This window comes from Heterodontus francisci, chromosome 10 (assembly GCF_036365525.1).
Source record: "Heterodontus francisci isolate sHetFra1 chromosome 10, sHetFra1.hap1, whole genome shotgun sequence".
Classification (NCBI taxonomy): domain Eukaryota; kingdom Metazoa; phylum Chordata; class Chondrichthyes; order Heterodontiformes; family Heterodontidae; genus Heterodontus; species Heterodontus francisci.
In genome coordinates this window covers 91587847-91606158 of record NC_090380.1, presented here as the reverse complement: position 1 = coordinate 91606158, position 18312 = coordinate 91587847, and the positions used below count along the sequence as shown (strand labels likewise).

General features: G+C 39.5%; 1 protein-coding gene across 2 annotated transcripts in view; it reads right to left on the bottom strand.

Moving 5' to 3' along the window:
* Positions 1 to 2127: 2127 nt before the first annotated feature.
* The window catches only part of LOC137374629 (zinc finger protein 654-like), a 67324-nt gene continuing 51139 nt past the window's right edge, over positions 2128 to 18312 (bottom strand). The window contains exons 8-9 of one of the 2 annotated variants that reach the window (XM_068041043.1): positions 15484 to 17941; positions 2128 to 6542 (exon numbers count right to left, since the gene is read on the bottom strand). In XM_068041043.1, coding sequence (XP_067897144.1) covers positions 15485 to 17941 — 2457 coding nt within the window. In that variant the 3' untranslated portion in view covers positions 2128 to 6542; position 15484. Of the gene's footprint in view, positions 6543 to 13558; positions 17942 to 18312 lie in introns of those variants that run through there. The other variant, XM_068041045.1, reaches the window with a different exon arrangement.

The window sequence follows — 18312 nt, the reverse complement described above, 5'->3', positions numbered from 1 at the left end:
ATTCTGAGAGTATGACAGTCAGACTGTTGCTTGACTAGTCTGTGGGACAGCTCTCCCAACTTTGGCGCAAGCCCCCAGATGTTCATAAGGACTTTGCAGGGTGGACAGAGCTGGGTTTGCTGCTGTCGTTTCCAGTGCCTAGGTCGATGGCGAGTAGTCCATCTGGTTTCATTCCTTATTGATTTTGTAGCGGTTTGACACAACTAAGTGACTTGCTAGGCCATTTCAGAGGGCATTTAAGAGTCAACCACATTGCTGTGGGTCTGGAGTCACATGTAGGCCAGACCAGGTAAGGATAGCAGATTTCTGTCCCTAAAGGAAATTAGTTAACCAGATGAGCTTTTACGACAATTACCAATGGTTTCACGGCCATCATTAGACTAGCTTTTTTTTTTAAATTCCAGCTTTATTAATTGAATTCAAAATTACACCTTAAGCAATGGTGGCATTCAAACCCATGTCCCCAGAGCAATACCCTGGGGCACTAGTCCAGTGACAATACCATTACACCACCGCACTCATTACCCTAGCCATGTTTAAAAATTGAATATTTAACACACGCATTAGCCCTAGTTATCACTACTATGTTTTTAAGTGAGCCCCACGATTGCATCTTCACCTCTTCATTGTTCTACTGGCAAGTTTTGAGATATAGGAAATAGGAGCAGGATTAGGCCATTTGGCCCTTCGAGCCTGCTCCGCCATTCATTATGATCATGGCTGATCATCCAACTCAGTAACCTGTTCCTGCTTTCTCCCCATATCCTTTGATTCCTTTCACCCCAAGAACTATATCTAACTCCTTCTTGAAAACATACAATGTTTTGGCCTCAACTGCTTTCTGTGGAAGCCAATTCCACAGGCTCACCACTCTCTGGGTGAAGAAATTTCTCATTTCAGTCCTGAAAGATTTACCTCGTATCCTTAGACTATGACCCCTGGTTCTGGACTCCCCCCACCATCGGGAACATCCTGCATCTACTCTGTCAAGTCCTGTTAGAATTTTATAGGTTTCTATGAGAAACCCCCTCACTCTTCTGAACTCCAGCGAATATAATCCTAACCGACTCAATCTCTCTTCATACGCCAGTCCCGCCATCCCAGGAATCAGGAGATAGAGAGCAAATTAAAGACTACTTTACTGTTTACATTGAATTACTCGTGAAAAATATTTAGAATCATAGAAGGAGGTCATTTGGTTCTGTGCTGGTGCTAGTGGCCCCACTGAAGCCATCTTCTCTAATCCTGTTTCCCTACGCTTCACCCTTACCAGGTACATTAGTTTGAATGCACTTATGCAATTTTGGCTTACACATTGCAATTGACTCACCTTCAAAAGTCCTTATATTATTGCATTGCAAATACTTTGTCTGAAAATAAATTCCTGAACTCTTTATGTTTCCGAAATTAATCCTGACTTTATGACTCATTGTTACTGACCAGTTGGGAAAAAGATCTTTACAGTCTCAAAATCTTTTCATAATTTTGAACATGTGTTTTATCTCCTTAGCCATATTATTTTATTAAAATATGGCATCACAGCTTTATCTTTTCACTCTTATCTTGTGAACTTCCTAAAAGTTCATGATGATTGCAACAGCCCTGTACCCAATTCTAATCAACTTACATTTCAGGACAAACGGCATCTGTATCAAAATGAAAGACATGGTTATCTAATTTATGTCATCAGTTCTCAGATGCGTAGTGAGTTCTTAATCTCAACCACACTATCTGTGCAGCAGAATGGGAAGAGGAACAAAGAATCTTTGTTTCTGGCTGCTCTCAGTTACACACTGATGGGAGCAGCATGGAAGGGGGTCACAGACCTGAAACCTTAACTCTGCTCTCTCTCCACAGATGCTATCAGACATGCTGAGTATTTCCATCATTTTCTTTATTACACCAGTCCACTGCTTTGCTTCGGAAATCACTAACAGTACTTCTGAAGAGTGGAAAAGAGAGCACTTTTATCCTAAACAACCCACAAATCACTATTAATCAAGGAACATAATAGAGTGTACTTACCATACATCATTCAGTTGCCATTGATGTTGCAGTTGGAACTTGGTGGGAAAATGTAATAAGTACAAATAGAGACAACAGTGATTTTTAATCAATAAATTCAGGCAAAATACAAAAAACCTATTTTTTCAAATCATGTTTTCAAAACTGCAACAAAATTAAATTTTCTAGGCCATGTCCACCAGAATGACTCTTCAATTGTGGCTCAGCTTGAGCTTCATATCAACAAGCACAAAAGGAGAATAATGTACAAATGTTCAACAAGAAGCACAAATGTAGTACTTGCTAAACCAAATTTTAAATAGTTCCATTACAAATAATCAATAGAGAAAAGTGCAAAAGTTAACATTTCAAAGTGTATTTAATCTTGTGTGGAAACCTTTTCAATATCAATTAAAAAAGAATAAGAAAACATTGATACCACATAAGGCTTTCCTCCCTTAGTTGTCAGTGCCTTTTTTTTAATAAAGAAATAGTTTTTTTAAAATGAGAAGTTTACTCATAAATCATTGCAAAACTAAGAGGGAAAATAATGCTGTGATGGAAAATCCCAGAAAAATGACCTGAGAATGACAATTGCACTTTAAAGTGCCTTAAATGAAGAACTGAACTGCTACTTGTACAATGCACAGAGGGGCAATTTATTATTAATTGTTTGCATTCTTCCAAGCAATATTGCCTGTACAAGGTATCTGCATGTAACCCATCTAAATTTGAGAAGACTGCTTGTTCATAATTTTTACTTCCTCTTAAGGGAAGTTTTGTAGGAAACTTTACATCAATAAACCAGATTGTAAAATGTAAAAATATTTTCTAATGTACACTTTCCTACTTAAAACAGTAGTTGTATATTATTTTATTACAGGACACAACAGTAACTGTCAACAGATACATCATATCCTCAAATAGTGTAATCCACTACTCAGAAATTATATTTTGCTTCTGTGCACCTATACACACTGGCCAAATAACACATCTAAGACATAGCTATGATACTCACCACTGGCAATTAATGTCAATAGGAAACATCTTCTAGCTTGTTTTAGTGCACAAATGTTAAAATTGGGCAACGTTAGGAACATACTCAATTCGAATAGCAGGAAAAGGCCCAAATATAGAATTCTGATCTATGGACATTTAGAAGAACTTTTCAATGCCTTCAAGATTTAGGAAAGTTAAGTTTTAATGGCATCTGTCCTTTCCACAAGTTATTAAACTCCAAATGAGCTCAACCATGATTCCAGTTTCATTACACCCTTACTTGATCTTTCTTGCTAAGTTTTCATTACAAAGTTCCCTACCAAATTAAATAAATTGCTGCTCCTAGCTAGCAGTCATCAAAAATGAATTCTCTACATTCTCCACTTGCAATGTTTCTTTTGCCTTACATGGGAAAGGTCTTTCGTTGAAAGCAAAAACACTATAATTGAGCTCAACAGCCAAATTGGCTTTTACTCATACCTGATTTTTATGCAAGTGATCACTTTAGTGTTGATACAAAAATAATTTATCAAGTAGTACACACTGCAGACAAGATTGGCTGATGCAAAAACAATTACGCCGTACTGGTGGGTGCTACCACTCCAAAATGTTTGAATGTAAAGAACAACCTAGTCTTCAAAATTTATTGGATTGTATGCAGTTTCTCAGACCAGTAGGACTGTTCAAGATGAATGCAAAGCAAACTGTAAATGTTGACTGACATAAGCTTCATCACAAGAAGCTATTAGAAAACAAAACTGCACTGTGCTGCAATATAACACATACAATTGTATGTCTATATATCGGAGAATAATTTAAAATAAAAAGATGCGCTCTCAGGTTAACTCGTCATGGTGATCTTTCCAAATAGTAATTTTATACCACTTTTGAAATTTATGGTGTCACATATATTTTGTCCACAACTAAATGTGCAGAAGCGATCAATCCTCTGCTTGCATTCAGATTGCCAATCATGTGTATGGTGATGGTATTCAGTAACAGGTTGTAATCAACAAACACTGATCTTGGTCCTGAATTTGACCTTTGCTGAGACAAAGAACTTTCCTTCATGAGTAGATCAACATTCACCTTTTTGCTCTGTTTCTACAGTGATTTATATCTTCAACATAAAACAGAGATCAAACTCATCAAATGATTTCAACCAACATTCTGAAAAAGTTAATGTTCTTCAACATTTTCAAGAGTTTGGTGCATTTAGCCCTTTGCTTGCATTGCAGCCTCATTTTCCAATCACAAATACTAGTTCTTTGACAAGTCAGCACAGAGCAATGCCATAGATGTGATGTTCATATGATAAACTATTATAAATACTTCGTTAAGTTTGCAGATCAGAGATCATTGAATGTAAAGTAAAGCAAAATTAAGTTCCTATTGGACAATTTAAAATATAATCCTGCACTCTTTTGCAGCCAAAGATCTCCCTGCTCTCAACATAAGGCATTTGTGCTGAGGGCCTGTTTGCCCAAGAAGTGAGTTTTCTGTGTTAATTGAAGAAACTTGATTTTTGCATATTACCTTCAGATGCGTCATTATTGCTTTTCTCAATTCTTGTAATGCACTGGATAGGAACACCTTTATCATTTGTGTTATGTGGCAGTTTATACATTTTCCTTCAATCCTATAGCATTTCCAGAGTTTAAGTAAAAGCCATCACTGCCTTTCATTCTGATCAAGGAATGTTTCAAATTTCATAAGTGACTATTGTCTTATTACTTTTTCCATTTTCATATTGGAAGCAAACATCAATTAGGTATAGAATGCTTGTAATTTCCTCCATAAATTTGCCTCATTCACTGTGTAACAAATTCTACTTTGGAGGTTTTCTGGAAGATGAACAAAATGTTCAAATTTGAAAAGCCTTTTCAAGAGCTATTTTAGTGCATTAGGACTAAACGTTTAGCACACTGTTTGAGGTAAACAAAAATTCTGATAATACACTACATCCTTAATGCAACAGTCTTCAGGAGCTATGCTTTTTGCATGTATACTGAGGTGCATGCAATGCTGAATGCCTTATAAAAGTGATGTTAAAATCTAATGTAGAAAAACTGGGAGTCAAAGTCCAGTGTTTAACTAATATAACAGCCTTAATAGTAATAGCAATATGTACATACAGTCAATATCCTCATTACATCACAACAGAAGATACTGCACCAAGAAAAAAAAACACATTAAAGCTAGCCAACTTTGAACTTTTTGTTCATCTCATTTCTTCAGCACATGCAGAAGAGCAGAAACTCTTCAACATTGTGTTGGTTTCGGAAGACAACTGGGCAATTATATGTGAGTAACTTCACTTCAGCTGAAGTGAGTAGCTTTAAACTCTTCAACTGCACTGAACTAACTTGGGATTGCTGCACGTGTGCTTAACATTTACATTGGGCTAAGTTTTCCAGAAAAGATAACGGTGAGTTCATGATGCATGGCATTATTAATGTGCAAATTGACCAGTATGTTCAGAAGATGCATCATGAGTCACAAATCTCCAGAACTTGGTCAGTTTACACCACTCCACCGTTTGCCTTGCACAGAACGACATCTTGCCCTTAGCCTTTCTTCCCACTACTATTGTGATTGCTAGGTTTTCACATTAATTGCCCACTAAACCAGTGCAGAAATTTAGGGCTCATAATTAACAGCACAAGTACCCTATTAATTGATAATTGCTAATGCAATCAACCTCTCTGACCCAGAAAGTGAATAATTTAAACTAGAGTCTTATTCCTGCATACAGAAAATTCTTAGGGATTTAAAAAATTTCAAATTTGAATTACTTTCTCTTATTTTTCTTTTCTATCTTGTTCCCTCTCTCTGACAATCCAATCTTTATTTCCCTAACTTTATATCACTTCCGGTACCTGCTTTGACTCTAATTCACCTACTCGAATTCACCTTCCTTCTCTGTTGTTACTCTTTATTTCTCAGTCCTTAAATTTGATTGGTTGAGATATATTGTTGGTCCTGTCATTCACCAAGGTCCCACTCAGATGCCCTGTTATAAGTTCATATTTCCAGCAAAGTACAGTGCAAACTGTATTCAAACTGAAGGGTGCAGGAAAAAGACCAACTGTGCATGCTGCGAGATGCCCTGTTCCAGCCAGATTTAGCCCATACATTACAAGTCTTCTGGTTCTCTTCGATTGTGCTGTTATACCACTGTCCTTTTTGTACTGCACTAAGTTATCAAATTGATGCGGCAAGACCAAAGTCCATTTATTTCTGAAGGTTCTGCACTCCACATCCATTTCTACAACATATCACAGGTTTCTCCACACTTCACGACTCTTCAGTGTAGGAGCACTTCATGAGTAAGTGCTACTGCTTTTAAATTTGGTGTTCTTCTCAAACATGTTTGATATTTTGTCCTCTGACCTTTTTCTGTGCTGAGCCTATAGACCTTACATGGCACATGAATTAAGCTGAGATGAACTCTGTACAGTACTGTAAATTGATTCCCTAGTTTGACTATCAATTGATACGTCAGAATGGCCATTCTCTTGCAAGGCATTCTGTGTCACCTGGAAGGCAGAAATGGTCCAGAATTATTCATTAACATTCATTTACTTCATGAAGTAAATCTTAATGACATGCACCTATAGTATAATCTACAGCTAGAATTAGGAGCCTATAGGCCATATAACTTGGTTATTCATATTATAACAGTTTGATTTACTATGTATAATATGTAGGCTAATAGGCATAAACTCTCACTTTCCATCTTTTATTAAAAGGAGAGGTTCAACAAATGTAAAGGAATTTCCCAAGCAATTAAGGTAAAACCAGTATGAGAAGCTACATGAAGTATGGGATATAATTCTAGAAGCACAGCAGCAAAGCTCATTTGTATAGCAGATCCCATTTCTATAAAAAGATCTTTGAAAAAAACCTTACACATAGGAAGGCATTAATTTTATTGACATTGGTCAATCTACAACTTATAGCAAGGACTAAATCATACACTATGTAGTGTTACGACCAAGGCTGGAGGAGTGCACTGTCTTTCTCTAGTTCCACTTTTCCAAGGATCACAACATATATTTAAATGCTTTACCCAGTTACCAATATGGCCAATTATATACTTTATTTTTGTTTAATAAAATCCAACCAGGTTTCTTTAAATCAACAAAAGTATTAAATTATAAAACAGGATTTCTTTAATAAAGATACACAGCTTATTAACACAGGTTAATAAGTGGCAATGTATGTGTGGTGCCGGAGGACATAGGTGAGGTTTTAAATAATTATTTTTCATCTGTGTTCACGATGGAGAAGGACGATGTAGGTGCAGAGATCAGGGAAGGGGATTGTGATATACTTGAACAAATTAGCACTGAAAGGGAGGAAGTATTAGCTGTTTTAGCAGGCTTAAAAGTGGATAAATCTCCAGGCTCAGATGAGATGTACCCCAGGCTGTTATGTGAGGCAAGGGAGGAGATAGCAGGGGCTCCGAGACAAATTTTCAAATCCTCTCTGGCCAAAGGAGCGGTACCAGAGGACTGGAGGACAGCAAATGTGGTACCATTATTCAAGAAGGGTAGCAGAGATAAACCAGGTAATTACAGGCCAGGAATCTAACAGTGGTTGGGAAACTATTGGAAATAATCCTGAGGGACAGGATTAATCTCCACTTGGAGAGGCAGGGATTAATCAGGGATAGTCAGCATGGCTTTGTCAGGGGGAGATCGTGTCTAATAAACGACTGAATTTTTTGAGGAGGTGACCAGATGTGTAGATGAGGGTGAGGCAGTTGATGTAGTCTACATGGACTTCAGTAAGGCTTTTGATAAGGTCCCGCATGGGAGATTGGTTAAGAAGGTAAGAGCCTGTGGGATCCAGGGCAATTTGGCAAATTGGATCCAAAATTGGCTTAGCAGCAGGAGACAGAGAGTGATGGTCAAGGGTTGTTTTTGCGAGTGGAAGTCTATGACCAGTGGTGTTCCACAGGGATTGGTGCTGGGACCCTTGCTGTTTGTAGAGTACATTAATGATTTAGACGTGGATATAGGAGGTATGATCAGTAGGTTCACAGATGACATGAAAATTGGTGGTGTTGTAAATAATGAGGAAAGCCTTAGATTACAGGACGATATAGATGGGCTGGCAAGATGGGCAGAGCAGTGGCAAATGGGATTTAATCCTGAGAAGTGGAAGGTGATGCATTTTGGGAGGGCTAACAAGACAAGGGAATATACAATGGATGGTAGGACCCTAGGAAGTACAGAGGGTCAGAGAGACCTTGGTGTACTTGTCCATAGATCACTGAAGGCAGCAGCACAGGTAGATAAGACGGTTAGCAAGGCATATGGGATACTTACCTTTATTAGCCAAGGCAGAGAATACTAGAGCAGGGAGGTCAAGATGGAGCTGTATAAAATGCTAGTTAGGCCACAGCTGGAGTACTGTGTACAGTTCTGGGCACTGCACTATAGGAAGGATGTGAATGCACTGGAGAGGGTGCAGAGGAGATTCACCAGGATGTTGCCTGGGCTGGAGCATTTCAGCTATGAAGAGAGACTGGATAGGCTACGGTTGTTTCCCTTAGAGCAGAGAAGGCTGAGGGGGGACCTGATTGCGGTATACAAAATTATGAGGGGCATTGATGGGATAGATAGGAAGAAACTTTTGACCTTAGCAGAGGGATCAATAACTAGGGGGCATAGATTTAAGAGACAGGTTTAGAGGGGATTTGAGGAAACATTTCTTCACCCAGAGGGTGGTTGGAATCTAGAACACACTGCCTGAAGGGGTGGTAGAGGCAGGAACCCTAACAACATTTTAGTAGTATTTAGATGAGCACTTGAAATGCCATAACATACAAGGCTATGGGCCAAGTGCTGGAAAATGGGATTAGGATAGATTGGTGCTTGATGGCCTGCACAGACACGATGGGCCGAAGGGCCTGTTTCTGTGCTGTATAACTATGACAGGTTGAAATATGAAAGTTCCCTTCTAAATTAACCCAACACACACGTGCACACACATACACTGGTTAAAGAAAAAATAAAGACGTTTTCTACGCAAAGATCTCTTTACAAAAAAGACAAAGAAAATACTTTGGCCAAATACTTGTTAATTCTTGAGAAAAAGATTAAGATATGGTATGTTCCCAAGTGGTCCCTTATTCTGGTGTCCAAATATGCGTAGACGGCTGTCACTGGGATCTTTTGGAGCAGCTCTTTTCAGGCGACGTCGAGGATTAGTCTGGCAGGCTTTCCAGGTGAACCACTGCATCAGGGGTTTCAGCTAATACACTGGATTCTCGGGGTTTCTCAAAGAGGTGGAAAAAGGATGAGCTGGTGGCTTCTCTCTTAGCAGGCTTACCCTCAACTGACTCAAAACAATATCCAAAACAAAACCAACACTTGACCACCGTAAATCTCGACACGTCACTTCTCTATAAACAACTACCCTAGTCAGAAGGCTCCTGCTGTTTACTTAGCTTAAGAAATGTGACTTCCAGTAAGTATGTTTTTAAAAATCCCCACGTCCTTTCAGCAACCATTTTAAAAAAAAACAAAGTTCAGCATCTATGAATCAATTTTTAAACACGAGTCCTCAAAAAATATTAAAAAATGGAAGCATCTTCATAACACCTCCAGCCTTGAAGGAATGAAACCCCATTTTAAATGCAATTCATTACAAAGAGTGTAAAAAAGATGAAATTTTTTTTATAAACACATTTACACACTCGTTCTCATTCACTCTTTACCTGTAACTAATACAGTTATGCCCTGTACCATCTTTGTACACAGATGACTTAAAGCAAGATTAAGTTCCAGACAAAGCATCAGAAATTACATTATTTATCCTGTAATATGGATAATCTTTAAATGATAGTGCCACAGTAGTAAACACCATCAAAATAGTCTGGTATTTGAATGTTTCCACAAAGACTAGGAGGTGACGATCAGTATATACCAGTGTCTTTCTGTAGTGGTGGCGGACATATACTTCAAAATGTTTAAGAGCTAGTAGTAAGCCCAGGGTTTCTTTTTTCCCCTGTAGAGTATCTCTTTTGGTGTCGACTTAGCTTTTTGGAAAAGTATCCCACTGGCCTGATTCATCATCTTGTAACAGGATTGCATCGACCACCAGGTCATGAGCATCAACTGCTACCTTGAAGGGCTTAGTGAAATTTGGGGCAGCCAACACTGGTTCATTGATCAAAATGGCTTTCAGCCTATCAAAAGATGCTTGGCACTCTCCTGACCACACTACCTTGGCTTTCTTTTTTTGTAGCAAATCCGTCAGTGGGGCAGCTGTCGTGCTGAAATTTGGTACAAACTTGCGGTAGAAACCACACATCCCCAAAAACGTCATGATTTCCCGTTTAGTCTTAGCAGCAGGGAACTCCAGCAATGCTTGTACTTTTGCTGTTCTTGGCAACACTTGTCCTTGCCCTACTATATGCACAAGGTAGGTTACCGCGCTTTTGCAAATTCACTTTTGGCAAGGTTTATCATCAAATCAGCCAACTTTAATTTTCTAAACAGAGCTTTCAGCTGTTCCAAGTGGTCCTTCTCAGTGTCACTGTATACCAGCACATCAAGATAAACCAAGTTAAGAACTCTGGCTATCACTTGGTTAATTAGTCTCTGGAAAATTGCTGGGGCAATTTTTTTAGCCCGAATGGCATCAATCAGCATTGGAAAAGAGCGTCTGGTATGACAAAGGCCGATATTTCTTTAGCTTGGTGTGTTAAAGGAACCTGCCAGTATCCCTATAACAAATCTATTTTGGTAAGAAATGTTGCACTGCCAATACAGTCTTCCAAGCGAGAAACTGGGTCTGCCTGTGTTACTGCATTAACCTTCCAGTAGTTTATGCAAAACCTCGTTGAACCATCAAGCCTAGGCTCGAGCATGACTGGGCAACTCCAGCTGCTTTGACTGGGTTCTATTAGGTGGTTTTTCAATAAGTATTGGATTTCTGCTTTCACCTGGGCCTGTTTCTCTGGACTTAAGCGATAAGGATCCTATTTTATAGGAGAGGATTCTCCTACATCCACAATAATGTTGTACATCCTGGTTTGTCCGTACAAACTCCTTTAAATGCTGAGTAGCCTTGTTAGGTCTTCTCGTTGCTCTACATCTAAACATGAAAGCATAGTGTCACTGGATAGGATGTGGTTCAATTTGAAATCTGTCTAGGCCTCATTCTGCTCCATCCTTCACTGTCCCTACTACCTGACATACTGTGCTTGCTTATCCTCCTCCTGGCGACGATATTGCTTTAACATACTGATGTCAAATAATTTACTTTACTTTACCAATCCTTTTGACTACTCCATATGGTCCACTGAACCATGCTTTCAGCGGTAAAGGTTGAAACCAGGTTCATCCCCTGGTTGAAATGTTCAGGTCTTGGCATGCTTGTCTGCCCATTTCTTCATGGTTGTTTGGGAAGCTTTTAGATGCTCCTGAGCCACTTTGCAGGCTCTCGTGAGCTGCTCCCAGAACATGGATACATAATTTGACACCAAGGATTCATCCCTCTGTTCTAAAAATTTTTCTTTGATTAGTTTTAGAGGACCTCCCACCTCACGTCCATAAACTAATTCAAAAGAACTGAAACTGGTAGGCTCATTCGGTGAATCCCTAGTGGCAAACAAAAGAAATTCTAGCCCTTTGTCCCAATCATGGGGATATTCGCGACAATATGCCCTGATCATCGTTTTGAGGGTTTGATGGTACCGTTCTAAAGCCCCTTGTGTCTATGGATGGTATGCTGAGAACGTTAGCTGTATTATAACCAGATTACTCATAACTTCTTGGAAAATTTTAGACCTAAAATTGGAACCTTGATCCGACTGAATCTCAATCGGTAATCCATACTGAGATAAGAATTGGGTTAACTTCTCCATCACTACCTTAGCGGAAATTGTTCTCAAGGGAATGACCTCTGGGAACTGAGCATATACCGATGTCCTGCTTTTGTTTTTGGTAAAGGTCCCACACAGTCTACCAACACCCTACTAAAACTGGTATGGGAATTAGAGGTGCCGGTTTTATGGCAGATTGCGGTTTTCCCACAATCTGGCATGTATGGCACATTTTACAAAACTATACCATGTCCTTGTAAAGACCTGGCCAGTAAAAATGTAGACGTATTGGGTCTTCCGGATCCCCACATGTCCCCCCATAGGAATTTCATGGCTATCCTTAATATTTCCCTGCAATACTTGGGCATACCACTATCTGGCGAACAATCGTCCATTCTTTGTCTGCAGGTCTGTGCAGACCTCATCAGAATCCTATTTTCACCCTCCTACCTTCTATCCTTCTTGGGTTTGCAAGGGTGATGGAAAAAGGGTTTGTAAACAAGCTCATAAACATCAGCGATCTCAGCTACCTGTCTGGCAGTTGAAACCTTCTGGTTCTCTATGTGGGAGTGAGTTTGTAAATTCTTCCAGAAGAATTATTTGCCTAAAGGTCGCATATGTGGTCTCTAACCTTTCTGCCTGCATCCAATGATCAAAGTTAATTTGCTTTACCCTCTCAAATTCGATACCAGTCTGTTTCTGGAGGTCCCGAAATTTCTGCCTGTAATCTTCAGGGACCAACTTGTAAGTAGCGAGAATAGCCTTTTTTGCCATCTCAATCTGCAGAAGCCTCCTCAGAAAGCATAACATAAACTTATGAGCTCTGCCAATCAACCTGCTTTGCATGAGCAGTATCTAGTTTTCTTTCAGCCACCTCATCTCTCTGGCAATCTTTTCAACAGATATGAAAAATGCCTCCATGTCCCTTTCCTCAAACATCAGGAGGGCTTGCACTAATTTACATAGCTCTTCACTGGGTCCTGGGTTAGAGTCAGGTCTTTCCCCACCCGAATTTTTATCGGGGTCAAGGGCATTTTGTTTTCTAATTCCAGCCTTCTAATCTGGTATTCCCTTTCTCCTTGCCCTCTTTCTCTCTATGAAATGCTCTCTTTTTCCTCTTCCTCTCTGCTGCTCTGCGTGTTCCCTTCAAAATATCCTTTTGTTTTCCTTTTCTCTCGCCTTAAGTTCTAGCTCTAACTTCTTCCTGTCCAACAGAATCTGTGTTACCTTGTCCTCTTTCATTTCTAGTCATCCCTCTGGCTCTTTTACTTCAATCTCCAGCTGGCTGCTTGTATCTGAATTTCAACCCATCCAGCTTTCGGACTGATGTCTAACTTCGAGTATTCCACCACACTTGACAGCTCATCAGTGGACAATGCCTTTAAAAGACTCAATCTATTGCAGACTGCTGCACAAATGCACTTGCGTCAAAAGTAGCCATTCTAGTGCGTAAGCTTGACTCAAATGTACAAGAAACTTGCCGTTTTTCTTTTCCCCTTTTCAATTATTAATACCCCGCTTACAATTGTAAGCTTCGTCGGCTTTGGGTTATCTCGGACTGAGCCCCCAATTATGTTTCAACTGAGGCTGGAGGAGTACATTGTCTTTCTCTAGTTCCATTTCTCCACAGATCACAACATATATTTAAATGTTTTACCCAGTTACTGATACAGCCAATCTATTTTTGTTTCAGAATAAAATCCACCAACCAGGTTTCTTTAAATCAACAAAAAAATTAATTTATTATAAAACAAGACTTCAAAGCTTATTAACAGGTTGAAATATGAAAGTTGCCTTCCAAGTTAACCCAACACACACGTGCACACACACTGGTTAAAGAAAAAATAAAGACGTTTTCTACGCAGAGATCTCTTTACAAAAGAGAAATTTTTTTTTGGCCAAATACTTGTTAATCCTTGAAGGAAAATGATAAGATATGGTATGTTCCCAGGTGGTCCCTTATTCTGGTGTCTAAATATGCGTAGACGGCTGTCACTGGGGATTTTTGGAGCAGCTCTTTTCAGGCGACGTCGAGGATTAGTCTGGCAGACTTTCCAGGAAAACCACTGCATCAGGGGTTTCAGCTATCATACTGGATTCTCGGGGTTTCTCAAAGAGGTGGAAAAAGGATGAGCTGGTAGCTTCCCGCTTAGCAATTGACTCAAAACAATATCCAGAATGATACCAACTCTTGACCACCATATTTCGACATGTCACTTCTCTATAAACAGCTCTCCTAGTCAGAAAGCTCCTGCTGTTTACTTAGCTCAAGACATTTGACTTCCAGTAAGTGTGTTTTTAAATTAAGTCCCCAAGTCCTTCCAGTGACTTTAAAAAAAAATGAAGTCCAGCATCTATGGAATCTCTTTAGTCTTTCAAGTAAATCAATTTCCACAATTTTTAAACACGAGTCCTCAAATATCAAAAAATTGAAGCACTTTCATAACAGTAGCCCAAAGTTTAGTAGTATAAAGACATGTGCTACAAGTGTTGGCCCAGAACATTATGCAACTTTTGTGCACAAAAAAAATCTAGGAACTTAGGTGTAATACAGCTCAAAATCACAGTATGCCGGCATGACAGATTTCTGGAGTTTGATACCAATTTCCATGATTTTTTAAAATTCTAACTGAGACCTCCATTATACGTAACCAGACCACCATCAGGTTTGGTGCCTAAACCTTTTCTGGACCTCTATCGCCCACCAAATCCTGCTGGTCTTATTCAGAAGGACTGATGGAATGGCCTTCCTTTGGGCATAGCCCCCATCTGTATAATGGAATGAGAAGCAGTAGAGGCAAGGGGCCTTGGGACTGAGACACCATGGTAAAAGATAGCAACCCACTTGCTATGCCCCCCATTGGTTGCACTGCATTTATGTTCGCTTTACACCAGTTTTATGTTCCAGCATAGGCAAATGAGCTCCACAGGAAATTTCAATATAAATTCCTGTCAACAAGAACGTGGAAAGTACTGAAATTTCTGCCTAATTGGGATTCAGGGAATTTGGGATTTCTATCTTTTTTATGCCACATGCACTAGAGTATTCTTAGTTTAGTTTAGAGATACAGCACTGAAACAGGCCCTTCGGCCCGAGTCTGTGCCGACCATCAACCATCTATTTATACTAATCCTACACTAATCCCATATTCCTAACACATCCCCACCTGTCCCTATATTTCCCTACCACCTACTTATACTAGGGGCAATTGCTAATGGCCAATTTACCTATCAACCTGCAAGTCTTTGGCTTGTGGGAGGAAACCGGAGCACCCGGAGGAAACCCACGCAGACACGGAGAACTTGCACACTTCACACAGGCAGTACCCAGAATTGAACCCGGGTCGCTGGAGCTGTGAGGCTGCGGTGCTAACCACTGCGCCACTGTGCTGCCCTTAGGTTCTTATTCTTAGGTTTGTTATTTGTATAAACCTAAGCTATGTAATCTTTAAGCCCTTTACAAGAACTTTTTCAAACTGGGCATTTCATAAAGTGCACAAACTGCCAAATTTGTTTCTATTAAAACCATCAGCTTAGTTACTACAGTCCATTTCAAATTAGGTACAAAGCTATGGAATCCCACTTAATAACTGAGTTATTTATACTTTGAGAACTTAATTTAAAATCATGCAACTTACCCTAGTCACTATCTGATTCCATAACAAAGAGTGGTCTACAATTTTTCTGGGAGTTGTGCCCTTCTAACGCTTCAATGCTGTTGAAGATCATGAAACATTTCCGACATATGTGTCGGTTATTTTTCACACAAAGTGTATTCGCTTGTGAACTGGGAGGCTGATTTGAATCGGTGGCTAGCTTCCTTCGTTTTGGCATACTGATATATCGTTCATCTAGGTAGCTTGGTGGCTGTGGTCTGAAGTACTTTTGTTGTCTGCCACAGCCCTTATAGTCTTCCCTACTACTACTCTGTTCTTGCTTAGAGGATGACTGCAAAGCTGAAGAAACCTTACTTTGCTGTGACAGACTGCCACTATTTTGTGACACTGCCACAGCCTCTACCCTTACAACATCTTTTGAAACACTGTTATGCAATGTTGATGTAGACTCTGAACTTGAAGCATCTATTGAAAGACTGATCTTATCTGAATCAGCAATGCCATCACTTGACACATCACCTGAGTAAAATGGATTTGTATTTGAATCACTGAAAGTGTCTTTCCGTTTACTGTGTCCATTTACTATCTGTTCATTATTAACACAACAGTTTATGCTGCCTGATTCAACAGTCAAGGTTTTCTTATTTGATTCAATGGAAACATGTGGAGTATCACTTAATGCATCATTTCCATTTTGATTTCCACTTTGCTTGCTAGCCATAGTATGAAGGTAGGTCTTTGGTTCTGAAAACTCTTTTCGTGACTTCCACGATGGAACTAGCAATTCCATCGCATTCTGTTCATTTTTTAAGCATTTATCTTCACTTGTCTTTGCTCGATGGCTCAGTACTTTGCTTGTCTGGAAGTTTCTTTTATCACAATCAGTGAACTGGATAGGTTTTCTGCTTAAGTAATGCTGTGCCTCATGCTCATAAAGCCTTTCAAGTTCATCAAACAACTTGTCACAATCATGAAAGCTGCACTGTGCTTGGAAAGTTTCATGACTCTTGGTATGAGTTGCAAGTTCTGAAGCAGATTTAAACGTCTGGTCACAGTCGCACTGTAAACAGAAGTACAATTTAGGATACTGATGTCTTTTCAGGTGGTCAATTAAATGCTGGGAATACATGAATTTTCTTTGGCAATAACGGCACTTGCCCTTATACCACTTCATTAGGTAATCTTGCACATTTTCATCAGAGGAGTGACATTTCCGTGCATGCTTAGTCAGAAACTGTATCTTAGTGAAGACTTTTGAACAGCCATGGCCTGGACAAGAGAGGAAACCTTCACGTCTGTCATTTTCTGTTTTGTCTTTTGAAGCAGAACCATCTTGCACTCCTTCCTGTCTGCATAGAGCTCCATTATTTTTGTGATCTGTCAAACTTTGTTTAGTAAGAACACAGTTCTTCATTTTCTTTTTGGTCGGAACAGTAGCTGCATCTGAACCAAATACTTCTGTTGTCACTTGATCAACCATAATATCATCTGCTTGAGGAGCAACATCGTTGTTAGGATCTTCCTGAGTTTTCAAATGTTCATTCTGTGCTCCATCTGGACCAGTTGAGCAGTGTGGTTCATTTGGAACATCAGCAACACTAGCTTTAATATCTTCAACTCCTGTTAATTCTTTACAGTTATTCTGTTCATCTACATGAGCAGATTCTGAAGTAGGTGGTGTTTTTTCATGATCAAGAATTCCATTTATGATTGCACAGGTTTCCTGCAAACCATCAGCAACACTGGGAGATTCTTGAGTATTTATGTGAGCAGTAAGTTCTTGCTTTTGAAGCTTCCTCACGTGAGTCTTCAAATGCTTCAGCATTTGTCCCCTCAATCTGAACTTTCTTGCACAAATCAGGCAAGAAAAGGCACCTTTTTGCTGATGAACCTGTGCATGCCGTACAATGTGCCCACCAAGAAACTCCTTTTTACACAACACACAGCGATGCATTGGGGCAACATGGCCATCTGCCCTGGATGCGTCAGAACTTAGCTGCAACGTTTTAACAGGTTTTTCCTTAGTCTTGATTTCTGTATTGCCATTAGCCGACAAGCTATCTCCAAGCTTCGCAACTGGTTCGCGTCCACGTGCATTAATTAAGGCCACTTTGTCACGCATCAGAGCAAGACAGCTTTTCTTTAAAATCCGCCAGTCCCAAAATTCTGGATCAAAAGGCCAGGTAGTTTTTAAAACAAGCAGCAGCTCACAGCGAAGGAAACTTGGAACTGAGCTAGTATCTTCACTGTATAGCTGATCTGGCTGACTGTACAGCTTTTCAACAGCATGAAAAGATTCTAATGTACACTCAGAGAAAAAAACTGTAATAGTGCATGCTCTACAGAAATCCAAATCATTTGGCAGCAGATATGAGAGTGTTTTACACACTAAAGTTTTAGTATTTGGTTCATCTTGGTAATCTATCCGTAGAGCACGTGCACAAAGCTCCACACAGAACTGCAAGCCTTCAGCTCCAACCTGCAACATTTAAACATTACATATTCAAAGTTATTAGATATTCGCATTAGAAACTAGAGAACAAAAATTTAGTAAGTAGCTAAAATACATAGCTAGGACATTTTTTTGATTTCAACTCTGTATAAAAAATAGATTTAGAATAAGGACCAATGCTAAATAGATTACAGAAGAAAAAATTTTTGCGGAGGGAGTGCTGCAGAAAAATGGTATGATTGTGTATCTCCCTTTACCTGCCCCAGTAAAATAACCGAATGCATATTATACATATGCACAAACAAACCAGAAGGGCAGAATGTTCTTTTTTTAAAAACGCACACATGGCTACACAGATTCTTTATACAAGTAACTAGTTGGTCCTCCAATGAAAAACA